General features: G+C 45.1%; 1 protein-coding gene across 5 annotated transcripts in view; it reads right to left on the bottom strand.

Annotated features, from left to right (window-relative positions):
* LOC140399187 (ras-specific guanine nucleotide-releasing factor RalGPS1-like) overlaps nt 1-15,992 on the bottom strand; it is an 839,817-nt gene that overhangs the window by 616,695 nt on the left and 207,130 nt on the right. For all 5 annotated transcript variants that reach the window (XM_072488521.1, XM_072488520.1, XM_072488522.1 and 2 more), the window contains exon 5: nt 13,058-13,108. In XM_072488521.1, coding sequence (XP_072344622.1) covers nt 13,058-13,108 — 51 coding nt within the window. The remainder of the gene's footprint in view (nt 1-13,057; nt 13,109-15,992) is intronic.

The following is a 15,992-nucleotide window of genomic DNA, read 5'->3' as shown; positions in this document are numbered from 1 at the left end:
TGCCATTCCTGGAAGCTTCGACCTGGCAGAAAAGTCAACACTACAGAGTCCACGGGGTGAGGGTGGGGATTTTTAGAGCAAGGGAGATTGATGTGAGATGTCATAGAGGTATGTAAGAAAATGACAGGTTTAGATCAGGTAGATACGGAAAGAAAAAAATGCTTTTATTATTGATGATACAAGGACTAGTGGAAACGGGTTAAGGTTTTAAGCACGAGATATAGGGAAGACAGGAGTAAGATTTTTTCTTTTAAACATAGTGAGTGGTAACGACCTGGAACCTGTTGTCAATGAAGGAGGTAGAAGCAGAAACAATCAATGAGGTTGGAAGGAAATTTGATGGGCATTTCAAGAAGACCAGTGGAGTGGGAATAGCGGCTCTGTCAAAGAGTCAGACGGACTCAAAATGTTAACTCTATTTCTTCTCCCTCCACTGAAGCTGCCAGATATGCCGGGTTTATCCAGCATTTTCTGCTTTGGTTTCCGATTTCCAGCATCCCCAGTATTTTGCTTCGATTTTAATGGAGGTGGATTGGGTTTGTTTGGATTGCGACATGGAAGCCGGCAGAGAGACAATGGGCCGAATGCCCTCCTACTGTGCCATACAATGACTCAGTGACCACGTGCAAACAACTTAAAGCTAGTGCATGGATAGAAAGAGCAATCAAAAAGGCGGAACTTTGGGCTTTGTACAAAGTGGGCTGGAACCAAACCTGACAAAACTATGCTGCAGCGGCACAGAGTCTTAATCAGAAACTACCTCGAGGACTGTAGTGCATTCCAGGCACGAAACACCAGTAAGGAAAGGCCTTTAGGAAGGGTGCAGCACAGATTCACATCAGGGATACCAAGCCTTAAAGAGTTAAATCATGAGTATGCCCCATAAACCCTCACGATTGACACAGTCGAAGGCCTTCGCGAGATCGAAGGCGGTTGATACTGCTCCCTGCACTTTTCCTGGATTCGCCAAGTACTGAAGATCATGTTCATTGAGTCTCTTGATAGCCACACTGAGACTCAGGGAGGAGCTCTTCGGCCATTGGGAGGAGGCTGTTGAGGAGTATTCACACCATGGCCTTTCCCGTGGCAGAAAGAATCGGAAAATTCTTCAGTCGGACCCATCACCTTTCTTGAAGATGGTCATGACTAAAGTTGGAGATTGTCCAACATGCTCTCTTCCTTCCAGACAAGGGGGATGAGATTGTGGATTCTTGTCAAGGGTGCCTCTCGCCACAATTCAATACTTCTGCGGGGATTCCATCTGTTCCAGAGGCCTTGTTGGTTTTCAGCTGTCGGGTGGCTTTTTTGACCGCATGTTGAGCTGGGCTTGTGCCAAGATGATGGTGGGTAGCGTGTTGTGGGATGGTGTTGCATCGAACGCTGTGACTTGGTTGAGGTGGTCCTCGAAGGGCGTAGCCTGCCTCTCTTCTTGAGCGCCTATCCATTTTTGGCTCCCAGTGAGGTGGGTCCTTGGGTAGTCAGACCGCAGATGGTTTTGATTGCACTGAAGAAGCTCCACACATCATGGTTGTCGACAAGTTGCTGAGTTTCCTGCGCTTGCCATCCACTATCTATTTTTTAAGTCGGGAGTTCTTTGTTGCACCTCGGCCTTCAGTTTCCTGTCGGCGTCTTCCCTCTCACTCGGGTTTGGTGGAGGTGCCAGTTCAGGAATGCCTTGCGTTTGCAGTCAAGCAGATCCTGGACCTCCTGCTCGCTCTCGTCGAACTAATCTTGGTTTTCTTGATCGGGAGTCAGAGTGTCTCCTCACAGGTGCTGACTATGGTGGCCTTTAAGGCGGACCACGTGGTGTGGACATTCTGCGACTCTGACTCGTTGGTTGTCGCCAGGTTAGCCGTTGTCATGATATCCATATTTACATATCATGGTGCAATCACACACACACACACACTGATGGACAGGTTGACGGACCAATCAACACACACGCAACATCACAGCCAATCACCAGTGAGAGCACACGCACTATAAAACAGGGAACACCACAGCTCCCGCTCATTCCAGCAGGAGATAGCTCAGAGCACAGAGCTCACAGCGCGCCACTCAGACATACACCATGTGCTGAGTGCCTCTCTAAGATAGTGCTAGGGCTGGGTCCACAGGTTAACTGGTGAAGTACGAACCACAGCCAAAAGTTAACAGTTGTCATTATTCAGAACAATAAAACAGAGTTGTACCATCTACAACCGTGTTGGTTCGTTTGTAGATCGGAACACCCAACACGACGTGATACAAGGATTGGAAACTCCCCAGCAACTGTGAGACCTACCTGCACATCTTCAGAGATCCGCCATCCTGCGCCCTAACGGTCAACCCAAATTCGTCGCCCACCTACTAGGCTGGACTTATGAGCCTGTTTGCACATTGGACTCACTGAATTGTTGTGCAACAATGTTAACGTGTTTCTCTTTTTTTGTCGTTCCAGGAGTTCTCTTTCAATATTTGATGATTGCACGCGTTTTGTTTGTGGTACAACCTCGTTGCTATGTTGCACCTGACACCTTCCTATGTATATAGTTTAGCCTCATGTACATCAGAGCACAGAGCTCACAGCGTGCCACTCAGACATAAGACCATAAGACATAGGAGTGGAAGTAAGACCATTCGGCCCATCGAGTCCACTCCACCATTCAATCATGGCTGATTTCAACTCCATTTACCCGCTCTCTCTCCATAGCCCTTAATTCCTTGAGAAATCAAGAATTTATCAACTTCTGTCTTAAAGACACTCAACGTCCCGGCCTCCACCGCCCTCTGTGGCAATGATTTCCACAGACCCACCACTCTCTGGCTGAAGAAATTTCTCCTCATCTCTGTTCTAAAATACACCATGTGCTGAGTGCCTCTCTAAGATAGTGCTAGGGCTGGGTCCACAGGTTAACTGGTGAAGTACGAACCATAGCCAGAAGTTAACAGTTGTCATTATTCAGAACAATAAAACAGAGTTGTACCATCTACAACCGTGTTGGTTCGTTTGTACATCGGAACACCCAACACGACAGCCGTGAAGCGCCGACTGAGTAGCTCTTTCTTCTCAGGGTGTTTTGAGTCCAGTGACATTGAGACCCGGATGGCAGAGTTTTTCTCAGCCTGTGCCAGTTTGGGGACAGGGTGATGGAAATGGTAGAGCGGATTAGTCTGTGGTCAGTCCAGCAGTCGTCGGCTCTGGTCATAGTGGGGGGGGGGGGGGGTCCCTTGCTTGGACGATGATATAGTCTATAAGGTGTCAGTGCTTGGAGTGGGGGGTGTTGCCATGAAGTCTTCTGCTCGTCCCTCTGGCAGAACGGGAGTTCATGATGACCCTAAATAGTAGAACAGAGTTGAGAGGAGGTGAGTGTCTTTCTACTTGCCTGTGAATGGTAGAGTACAGTTCCTGACGTTTGTTGTCATTCCAATGTCAGTTCGATAAAATTGAATTTTTTACTGGCTAGACAGGCTGTCGGCAGTCAACCAGCCATCAAGAAGAAGACCGAACTTTGCATTTAGTGTCTTTCATGGTTTCAGGACGTTCCCATGCACTTTACAATCAATGAGGGGCTGGTTTAGCACACTGGGCTAAATCGCTGGCTTTTAAAGCAGACCAAGGCAGGCCAGCAGCACGGTGCGATTCCCGTACCAGCCTCCCCGAACAGGCGCCGGAATGTGGCGACTAGGGGCTTTTCACAGTAACTTCATTTGAAGCCTACTTGTGACAATAAGCGATTTACATTTCATTTTCATTTCATGAAGTTCATTTGAAATGTAGTCACTGGTGTAATGTGGTTCCTTATGCAAGTTGAGATTGTGGAAATATCTTGGCTTGTAATTACTACGAGCATGATTTCCTTGAAGGATTCTTCCAAGTGTACTTATTTTAAGAGTACCGTGTTGGCAATGTGCTCACTTTATTCCTCCAACTTTTACAATGACGACTCTCATTCCATAGTAATTATTGGGTTTCATGGCTGGATTATAATTAAAAGCACCAACTGTTCATCGAGAGATAAAGGCAGCTTGGGACCCACTGTAACAGTTGTTATTTTTTAATCATACTAAGCTCTCAACCCTGCAACACTAACATTTCAAAACATTGATTTGTAAAGTGCCCCAATTTCTATTACCTTCCCACACAAAGAACGCCCCCCCAACAAAAGAAAAATGGGGGTGCGGTTGCAATCATCCATGTGTTGGAAAGGTGCTGCCTGGAGGGAATTGTCAAATGAATAGGGAAGATGAAAAATCAAAGTGTTCCTTTTTTTGTCATAGTCTGTGGGACCACTGAAACCAGCTTAAGTGATCCCCGGCAATCTGGAACTCGATACACCTCTAATGAAATACAGTTGGTAGAAATTAGCTTTCAAGTTTTGGGTTAACTAGAAGATGCCACACCACAACTCCACAGAGTTATTATAATCTTGGTGTAAGATCTTAAAGCACACGTTTTGACAATTATTTTTCTTTCCATTTGCCAGAACAAAATCCATAGAATCCATCATTCAACAGTAGATTCAATCCCCCCATTCTTAAGGAAATAAAAAATAGACTAAACTCAGTTGATTGTTGAACTTCACAGACACAAGTGCCTTGGTACAATTTCTCATACCTCACATCTTGGGTGGAATTGAATTTCCTCCACCTGAGGCGAGTTTGGCCTGAGTGGCCATTTAATCGGGCTAGAGGCTGCAGAGTGGCGACCCCACTATGGTGACGTGCATCAATGTAAATGCATATAGGCTAGCTAGACACTAGAGGGAGCACCAGAAACATCACACACACACTCAACCAATAGATCAGTTAGATAGGACGCGACCAATAGATATTCACGATACACAAGGAGGTGACACGACCACAAGGGGGCATTACATCAACCCATATATAAAGGACACCACACACATGATCTGCCTCTTTTCAGTGGAGACAGTCAGTGAGTAGAGGCACAAGGTTGATTCAATATTACACCCACCACGGGGATTGCAGCAACTGGTTAGTCAGTCTGGGTAGCTATAGTAGGATTAGTAGTAGTGTCGAACCAGAGTAATAGAAGTGTAAATAGTTTAATCAACATGTTGAAGTTATCTCCATGTCTGAACCGTCCTTTATCAAGTGCACCACAAGGAAGCCGCTTATGTTACACCTACAACGTAACAAATCACCCACCTCCTTCACAACACCCACTATATCCCACCCTCATTTCCAAATGCTGTGAAGGTTTCCGACAATCGGAAATTTCAATGAGCAGAATTCGCCCAAGCTCCCGCCGGCGATGGCGGGCACGGCAGGAGACGATGGCAGGATGCCCCTTTCACATCTGGGGGTCCAGATAGCAAGAGTATGGGATAGCTCTGGCGGTTGAACTTTACAAATCTGATGGAGGAAGTCAAGGCGGCTCTGCAAAGACGGTCTCTAACTATCCCTGGCAGGACGAGTACAATCGATTACGAGGAATATCTTGCCGAGATTTTTATTTTTAAAATAAATTTAGAGTACCCAATTCATTTTTTCTAATTAAGGGGCAATGTAGCGTGGCCAATCCACCTACCCTGCACATCTTTGCGTTATGGGGGCGAGACCCGCAAACACGGGGAGAATGTGCAAACTCCACACAGACAGTGACCCAGGGCCGGGATTGAACCTGGGACCTCGGTGGCGTGAGGCAGCAGTGCTAACCACAGCACCATCGTGCTGCCCCCAAGAGATTTTTATTTTTATTCCAATGCCTCCTCCGGTGTTTCTGCCGAAGGCATTTTTCAGAGAGATTGACCGGCTGGTAAGTGAGTTTATTTGGGCAGGTAAGGGCCCTGAGGGTGATGCTGCAGAGGGAGAGACCAGCAGGGGGCTTGGTCTTGCCAAGCTTTCAATATTATTATTGGGCGGCCAATGCTCAAGAAGTGCTGAGTGAGGTGGGGATTCATGGAGTTGTGAGTCCAGGTAGAAGCAGAGTCTGGTGGTAGTAGCCACGTTAGTAATTTGGGGGCAGACTCATTTCAATATGAAGGCCACCTCAAGGATATCTCCCATCTGTGCAAACCAGTTATTCGAGCCTGCAAGGCTGGATGCAAAGTTTAGGGAGTGCAAGGAGAAGGGGTTGGAGAAGATGGGTGATTTATTTTTAGAAGGTGGGTTTACTAGCCTGGGGGAGCTGAAGGAGAAATATGGGCTGATGGACACGGATGAGTTCAGGTATCTCCAGGTGCATAGCTAGGTCATAAAGTACTTTCCAGCATTCTCGGAGAAGTAGCCTTCTATCTTGCTCAAAGTCAGACGGCCAGTACGTCAAGGACATACCAGCGGATAGTGGGGGAGGAGACGGGCTCGGTTGAGGGAGTGAAGGCAAAGTGGGTAGAAGAGCTAGGGCCAATTGTGGAGGAGGTTTGGAGCAAGGCAGTGAGGAGGGTGAACTCAACGTCGCCCTGTGAGAGGCTGAGTCTCATTCAGCGCGAAGAAGTGTTTCAAGCGCACCTCATGAAGGCCAGAATGAGCCGTTTATTCGAAAGTGTGAAGGATAGACGTGATCGGTGTTCGAGAGAGCCGGCACACCATGTGCAAACATCCTGGTCGTGCTCAAAGCTGGTGAGCTTCTGTAGGTCCTCTGTTGATCCCATGTCGGCAATCCGGAACATGGGGTTGAAGCCGTGCCCACTGGTGGCGACATTTGGGGTCTCAGATGTGCTGGAGCTCCAGATGGGGGCGAGCGTTGACATTTTGGCCTTTGCCTCGCTTTTGGCAAGGGGGCGGTGGACCCTCTTGGGCTGGATGCCGAATCCATCGCCAAGTGCCTCGGCGTGGCTGGGTGACCTGAAGTAGTTTTTGCACCTCAAGAAGGTCAAGTTCATCGTAAGAGGGTCGGTGGATGGGTTTTACCCTAGATGGAAGCCATTTATAAAGAGTTGGTCACTGTTAGCTGTTATGGGAGTGGGATAGGGTGGGGGGGTTAGTTTATGGTGTTGTGAAGGGGGAGGGGTTATTGCTGTTGTGATATTGTGTTGTTTCCATAAATTTTGTATATAAATTAAGACTTCAATAAAAACATTTTCAAAAAAAAATAAAAAATCTGTTTCACGCCAACATGAATTTGCAGTGGGATCTTCCACTGGTGCCTGCCATGGCAGTTTAGAAAACCCACCAGAGGCCAGCATGAACCTCTTTTGCATCCCATTACTAGGATGCAAATGAAGGCGTGATCCCTCACGCCAGATTCTCCGCAGCAGGAAAACGCCAGCATGAAACACTTCAGAACAACATAGAATGCAGATTGCAGGACCCATCTGAACAAACCGTGGGGCTGTATCCAGAGTTCAGGATGGAAGCGCCTACAATTCTGGAACGCCACAACAGTGCGGCGAGGATGTATCTGCAGGTGGACCTTCCAGATCTTTGCACGGTGGGAAGAAACCGGGGCACCCGGAGGAAACCCACGCAGATGCGGAGAGAAAGTGCAAACTCCACACAGGCAGTCACCCAAGGGTGGAATCGAACCCGGGTCTCGGACTCTGAACAGCAGTGCTAACCATTGTGCCACCACTAATTTAATGGCCCTATGTTTTCCTACGTCCCAACAGTAACTACACACCATAAGTACTTCACTGTTCAGTGGTTTGTGATGTCCCACAATCATGAAATGCCACATATAAATTAAAGTTATTTCTTTTCTTCCTTTAATTTACTTTGCCACCTTTAATGACCTATGCATTGAGGCGCAGGAACCCTTCACCCTTCTACTCCATTTACAATTTAAGGGTTGTCTCTTTTGAGTGTATGTGTCATTATCTGTTCACTGATGTATTCTCCTGCAGTATTCCACAAGCATCACTACAATGCGCAATGCTTAAAATCAAGAAGATAGACAATAGTTAGAAGATAGTATGTTATTTAGTAATAGTATAAAATCTTTCAGGGGGCCGAGAAGGTAATATAAACATGGGTTTGTTCTCAAGGCAAAAGTAAAGGTCACAACACAGCATACAGTGTTAGTGGGTCCGGCTTTTAACTCCGCCTCTCCCCTCAATGAGTGGGGGGGGGGGGCTATATTCCACAGTCCCAAACCCGATGGGGATTATTACAAACTGGTAGAAATAATTTGTTTGTTTTTTTAAAAAAGGAAGGCAACGAAGAAAAAAATTGGAGCGAAAGGGGACGGCAGGATTGGCAGACAAAAAGATTCTTACTTTAGTTGTGAAGAGTTAAAAGTTTGGGCAGGACTATAATATTCGGGTTTTTATTTGAGACAGTGTGAGAACTAAAAATAAACACCAGCCTAGGGAGATTGGAATAGACCAGACGGCAATGTAAATATACAAGACACCAATCTGCTTTACAAAATTCTCCAGCTGAAAGAAAAGAATAGACAGACAAGTAGCTTGGAGAGAATACCGACTCCTGCGATCAATGTCAATCTTATAGTTCAGTACCGCAACCACGAGGCTACTGTACATTGAAAGAAAGATGGGCCGTGTAAATGTTCAATAATCACAGTTGCCCTGCTCCATTTCTGCTTTTAAAGAAAGCTCAAAAAGAAATGAAAAGAAAGTATGCCAAATCACCAAAGCTGGAAGATTTCAACTATTAACCAAGAAAAATCTGCACGGGCCATTCATCTTTATAATAACCTGTTATGATGCAACATACTTAAAAAATATTTATTGCGACCCTGACTAAAACTACTCGAGGTCATCAACAATTAATGCAGAATTATGGAGCAGCGACATACACGGAGGAATCTCCCTATTTCGTCAAACACACTTGCATTAATCATGCTTATCAATGAGGGCAAAATTGTGGCAGATGGAATTTAATGTAAGCACATGTAACGCAATCATTTTCAACCAAAAACATAAAGCAGAGTACTTTCTAAATGGAACGAGGTTAGGTAGAGTGGAAGTCCAAAGAGGCTTGGAGGTTCAGGTGCATAGAGTCTTTAAAATGCCAGGAACAAATGCAGAAAATAATCAAAAGGAATAATGGAATGTTAGCCTTTATATCTAGAGGATTGGAAAATAAAGACACAGGGGTTATGCTGCAGCTGTATCAAACCCTGGTTAGACCCCAGTTGAAGTCACTGTGAGCTGTTCTGAGCACCACACCTGTTCTCCCTTCCTGATCAATTGCTGCTCTCCCTTCCTGATCAATTGCTGCTCTCCCTTCCTGATCAATTGCTGCTCTCCCTTCCTGATCAATTGCTGCTCTCCCTTCCTGATCAATTGCTGCTCTCCCTTCCTGATCAATTGCTGCTCTCCCTTCCTGATCAATTGCTGCTCTCCCTTCCTGATCAATTGCTGCTCTCCCTTCCTGATCAATTGCTGCTCTCCCTTCCTGATCAATTGCTGCTCTCCCTTCCTGATCAATTGCTGCTCTCCCTTCCTGATCAATTGCCTGCATTCCCTTCCTGATCAATTGCCTGCTCTCCCTTCCTGATCAATTGCCTGCTTTCCCTTCCTGACCAATTGCTGCTCTCCCTTCCTGATCAACGGCTGCTTTCTCTTCCTGATCAACGGCTGCTCTCCCTTCCTGATCAATTGCTGCTCTCCCTTCCTGATCAATTACTGCTCTCCCTTCCTGACCAATTGCTGCTCTCCCTTACTGACCAATTGCTGCTCTCCCTTCCTGATCAATTGTCTGCTCTCCCTTCCTGATCAATTGCTGCTCTCCCTTCCTGATCAATTGCTGCTCCCCCTTCCTGATCAATTGCTGCTCTCCCTTCCTGATCAATTGCTGCTCTCCCTTCCTGATCAATTGCTGCTCTCCCTTCCTGATCAATCGTCTGCTCTCCCTTCCTGATCAATTGCTGCTCTGCCTTCCTGATCAATTAGCAGCATGATCATTTTGAAAAAAAAGTCATTGCTGGTTTTCACGTCTGTTAATGTCTAAAATTCACAAAACTAGCATAATTTCCGGGGGTTACTGCCAGTTATAATGTAAATGAACTGTGAAAAATAACTCTGATTGCTATTAATTGCCAATAGTGAAAGATTAAAGCGACAAAGCCATCGCATACCACACTGTTATTATTTTAGATTATGTTGCATGCAAAAACATGAAAAGATATTTTGTACCTGTAAGATTAAAGTTAATTCATGACCTTTTTAACAACACTGCAGCATAGTCAGAAAAACATTTTTTTTTTTTTTTTTTTTTAAAGTACAGGAACCAGCCGTTCAGCCCCTCAACCCTGCTCAGTAAGATCATGGCTGATTTGTTTGGAGGCTCAACTCCACTGTCCAGACTTCCTCTTGTTCGATCACAACTGTTTTTTTATTAAAAGGATTTGTTTGCCAATTCTGGGTTTTTCCCCCCACTGTTAACATGCAGTGACTGCAAAAGACACAACAGACAGGTTTCCTTGAATTACTTGTTTTTTATAAAAAGGATGGTATTTATTGTACTCTTTTTTTTAAAAATTGTAACAAACCATTTTTTTTCCAATTAAGGGGCAATTTAGCAGGGGCAATTTAGCATGGCCAATCCGCCTACCCTGCACATCTTTGGGTTGTGGGGGCGAGACCAACGCAAACACGGGGAGAATGTGCAAACTCCACACGTGTCGTGTTGGGTGTTCTGGTCTACAAACAGGTCAACACGGCTGGAGATGGTGTAACTCTATTTTATTAACAACTCAACTGTAATAACATACTGTAAGCTTGGGTACGTGCATTACCAGCTTATCTGTGAACCCTGTCCTATCACTATCTAGGTGAGGCACTCAGCACATGGTGAATGTTTGAGACGCAGGCTGTGAGCTCTGTGCTCTGAGCTGGCTGCTGCTAGAAAGAGCGGGAACTCTGGTGTCCCCTGTCTTTATAGTGCGTGTGCTCTCACTGGTGATTGGCTGCGATGTTGTGTATGCTGGTTGGTCCTACTGTATGTCCATCAGTGTGTCAGTGTGTGTGTGATTGCACCATGATATGCTGATGTATATCATGACAACGCGGACAGTGACCCAGATTCAGGATCGAGCCTGGGACCTGAGCGCCATGAGGCAGCAGCGCTATCCACTGCCCCACTATGCTGCCCATATTTATTATACTCAACCAAATGAAAACACTAACTTTCATGAACAAGTCACTCTTATCACACAGAAAATCAGATTACAGAGTTGGAGAGATTAAGTGATATAATGGAGCCCAATAAAGATTAAAGCTCTAATGTTCTCGTAGGTTAGTAATTTGGGTGAATTCAGGCCAAGCTCAGTGGTCCTTACAGCTTTGGTGTTGGCGTGGTTTGACAATGGAGATGGACAATTGATCTCCGGGATCTATTCTTCAAGAGACAGCAACTGCTGGGTTCAGGTCTTTAAAACCTCTGACTCCTGCACGTCAATAGTCAAACAGCAGGCAGGGTCTGAGCTATCATGTGGGTGGTGAGTGTGGAGAGGAGAGAGAGAGAAATCAAGAGTGTTCTCTTGGACCTTCTGTCCCCTGTTCTGTCCTGTTGGTTTCCAGACTGGACTTAACTCCCTGGTTCTGGGAGAAAGATTTGTTAACTGAAGTTTGTTTCACTCAGGTGACTTCCATTGTCCACATGAATAATTTAAAGAAAGAAGACATGTTGCACAATGGGAAATGCATGGTGGTTGCTCACACCCACTTATGATGAATTGGTCTGTCTGCTGCTCTTTGTTATGTGTCATGCTGACAATGTGTCTGGGTGTTCATGGATTCAGAGTTTTGTTGTCCACAAACAATAGGTGTAAATTCCACAAATGGTTTTGCCTCAACATGTCCATTCAAGTGAGTGCACCCCACACAGGGTCATTTAATTCAGAACTTTCTGCAAACTTTCAGTAATTCGGAGTATGTACAGGAAAATACAAAACTCACCTGACTAATCGTAGTTTAACAACTTGCTGCGTTGGTCCTTTTAAAAAACTTTGTCAGCAATCTTCCACCAGTCAGCGCCTAGTCATTTTTTTTATTTATAAGGTATGGTTTCCTAACAACACTGGTATCATATTTGACACGATGATGAACTCCTGACCTCATTCATAAAACCGACTATTTCCACCTCTAACATCGCCTGATTTCACCCGCATCTCAGCTCAACTGCTGACACTCTCGTCTACGCCTTTGTTACCTCCAGCTTCGACAATTCCAATACTATCCTGGCTGGTCTCCCACATTCCACCCCCAAAAACTGGAGGTCATCCAAAACCCTTCTGCCTGTGCCTTAACTTGCAAGAAGTCCCTGTGCTCGCTGGTCGATATTGGCACCTGGTCAAACAACGCTTTGATTTGAAAATGATCTTTATCCTTTTTTTCAAATTCCTCACTTCGCCTCCATAATCTCTGCAATCTCCCCCAATCCCCCAACCCTTCGAGATCTATGTGCTTCTCTAATTCTGGCCTCCTGAGCTCTTTGAGGGAATCTGTTGGCATTCGTGATGGGGATTCCACGCTCTGGCATGATGGCCATGCCGTCAATCACTGGAGCCCGAAGCTCAGAAATTCCATCCGTGCAGTTCTCCACCTCCCTACTTCGTTAACCTCTTTAAAAGGTGATCCTTAAAACCGTTGCTTGGCCAAACCTTTGGTCATCTGACTTAATACCTCCTTGGTGGCGTACTTTGCTTTACACCACACCTATGAAGCCCCTTGGGACATGCCATTGCTTTAAAGGCACTTTATAAATATGAGCTTGTTCTAAACCCAATTCACCTGGAAATTCCACTTGGCCACATCTCCATGCGCCCGAAGGTCATGGGAGTTTGCATTATGTTTTAAAAAAGACATCGGCTAGAATTTTCCAGAGCCCCGCGGCAGCCTTTCTCGTGGCGGAGGCCCCTTCTCATTGGATCTTCCAGCCCCGCCGAGGTAAACAGTGCTTTGAATGGCTCGTCCATCCCACGGCAGGGGTCAACTCCGGCAGGACTGGAAAATCCTGCCAGTGGGAAGAGATGCAAAATCCTGCCCAACGTTTCTGCTAAAGTATTGTCCTTGCAACAACAATCACAAACCTATAAAGGCACGGTTAAGCATTTGGTAGGCTATTTAATTCATTATCGAAACATCCAGCTTCCTCCCGTGCCCGTCCTCACCCCAGAAAAAAATCAGTGTAAAATGCTGTGCCTTACCTCTGGTTGTATGGCTTTGAATACCGGGACATCCATTAAAGTGATTTGACTCTGCAAGACACAACATTCGGTCTTTTATTTTCAACCTCAACATCATCCTTGCAGTAGGTGTGTGATCTTCCCGAAACTTCAAATTTTCTATGATTGATTTGCACAAACAATTAGTAAAGCTTCTTTAATCGTGAAAAGATTTGAAATCAGTACACCCTCTTAGGCCCTCCCATGCTGCCCGTCTAACCCAAAATGTTTTACACTTCTTTTCCCATCCTATTCATGTATTTGTCAAGAATAGCTAAATTTGCACTGGATCACATCTACGAAACATTTACCATAATGAGGATAATAAAACAATTTAGCATTTTAAGTGAATTCTCTAAATAGGCAAATTTCCAGCACAGAAGCATTCGGGGAGGGGAATTGGTTGATGATCGGTGTAGGGTTAAGGGGAAAAGATGTAGAGATTGCTCATTTGGCGAGCCGACGCAGGCTCCTTCTGTGCTGTATCAATTCTGAGATCCTTGTCACGGCAAAGCAGATGTTAAGTGCCTGGCTGCACAAATCTCAAAGAGAAACAAGCCGTCACAATGGTTTACAATTTGTATATTAGGAGGAGGTATTTGAAATCAAGGTAAGTAACTCTCAGACCTTTTGTGATGAATTTAGACATTAAATTTAAACATTTATAAATGAAAAAGAAACCAAACAGTTAAAAACACAAGGTCACCATTATACAGCTAACACGTCTTCTGCCAACATTTCCGAAAAAAACATTGGCTTAAATGGGAGCTAAAACCCCTTTTGAATGCAATAATCGTATTGATTTTTAAATCTATAAAACTTCCAGTCACATTACCACACAATGTCCTGCTGCTCTAGAATCATAGAATCCCTACAGTTCAGAAGAAGGCCATTCAGCCCATCAAGTCTGTACAGATCCGCTGAAAGAGCATTCCACCCAGAGCTTATCCGCCCTGCCCTATCCCTGCAACCCCACATAACCTTTTGGACACTAAGGGACATTTTGTTTTAGCATGACCAATTCCTCTAACCTGCACATCGGTGGACTAAAAGAGGAAACCAGAGCACCCGGAAGAAGCCCACGCAGACATGGGGGGAACGTGCAAACTCCACACAGCCACTCAAGGCTGGACTCGAACCCGGACCCCTGGCACTGTGAGGGAGCAGTGCTAATCACTGTGCCACCATGTCGGCCTGGGGAAAATCTCACACTGACTCTCCTCTAAGAGGCAGCACACTGATGTTCACAGGTCTGGCTTGAGTGCGCACAGTTTTGGTCAAGATCTCACAGCCACACCACAACAGCCTTGGGTCTCACTTTCTATATGTATTTTCTTTTTAATCTTCCACTCTATTGTTTCTACAATCCTTCAGAAGGTCGACATCCCTGAATTGATCTTTTTAATGAAGTAAACTTACTACATTGCCTCACATATTTACGATTACCCAATTATACATGCTTCTTTTGAAATCCACAATCAACGTTAAAATCATTTCTCTTATCTGTCTAATGTAAATTCCTAGTCAAGTTGCTTCCTTGCCACTGCCGCCGCCCCCTTCCCAACTGTTCATTACCATTTCAACCACTTGCCTTCACACCTCCTTTCCTGATGTTTTCACCTGTTCAATCTAATTGCCTTCAGTTTAATTAAACCAGTCACACACATACGGTTGCCTGTTTCAATCCCAACAGCATCGCCAATACTGTTGCTAATATTAATGATGTTGGTGAACCACAAGCCTTCCCTTATATCGATCAAATGACCACACAACCAATTAGTTAGTTCAAAAGATAGTTTATTTACATACACAAGAGTTACCTCAACATGCAAACACAATATCTACTATGAATTAAACTACACCTATCAGCTACAATAACCTATACTTAACTTCAGGGCAACCGGCACTGTGCAAATGGGTAAGGCCTTTATCTGGATTTCACTTGGCTGGTTCGAAGAAAGCAGCTCTTCCATCAGGTAGCGATCGTTGGTCTTGAATTTAGCTGGCTGTTCCTGCTACAGTTGGGCTGGCACAGGCCAGATCCAAAAGAGACAGAACACATAGCTGTGCTCTCTTTTATCCCTCTGGGATTTTGTGCTCTTTGGGGTGGTCCTTAACCATGGACCCAATAGTTCGAAAGGGCTTTGATCACGGTCTTCAATTTCAGCCAATAAAGGGGCGGGTGCCTTGGTAGCTGGGTGGGTCCTTAGCGGTCATTGACCTTGGCAGTTGGGCTTTCTGCTTAAAGGCAGTGGCTCCGATCAGTCTGTGGCTGTACCGATTTCTTGATTGGAGTTCTATTGTCCTGGGAAAATGGGCCAGGTTTCGATCAGGCCTGGTTACCTGTGTTTCAGATACACATAGGCTCTGTATCTGTCGGAGTCCTGGGTTGGCCATAATTGCCAAGGTCCTTTGCAGGTGGCCACCTTAGATGGCTACATCCCGTCCTCTTGATACTGAACGTGAAACGTGGTGGATCACACTTTTGATCCATGTTCATCCTTGGTGGACCGATCACCCTTGGTCAAGGCAAGGTTCTACTCTCCTCTATCTTATGGTTTGGGACATTTACCTAATATTTTGTTAATACATTCATAAGTTAATTAATCTCTAACGGTCACTATAATCTAGGTCACTATAAAACATCTGCACAGTCGATCTCGAGCGAACACTATCTAAGCTACTCTCATGCTGCTGGTGAATATCAAAGAACTTATATACAGTACAAAATTTAAAACAGCAGGATCACATTCCTACTTAATCCTAATAAATTAAAAGAGGTACATGGTTTATTCTTAGCAGCGATTAGTACATGTGTTTAATTTTGTTGAATTCCAAAGAAGGGGGATCGGATTGTATATATCGGGGAGCGGGAGGCTTTTGCTCGCCATTTACGGAGTCGGAGTGTCTGAATGAT

Source organism: Scyliorhinus torazame, chromosome 22, assembly GCF_047496885.1.
Source record: "Scyliorhinus torazame isolate Kashiwa2021f chromosome 22, sScyTor2.1, whole genome shotgun sequence".
In the NCBI taxonomy this organism is placed as follows: Eukaryota; Metazoa; Chordata; class Chondrichthyes; order Carcharhiniformes; family Scyliorhinidae; genus Scyliorhinus; species Scyliorhinus torazame.
This window is presented reverse-complemented; position numbering and strand designations above follow the sequence as displayed.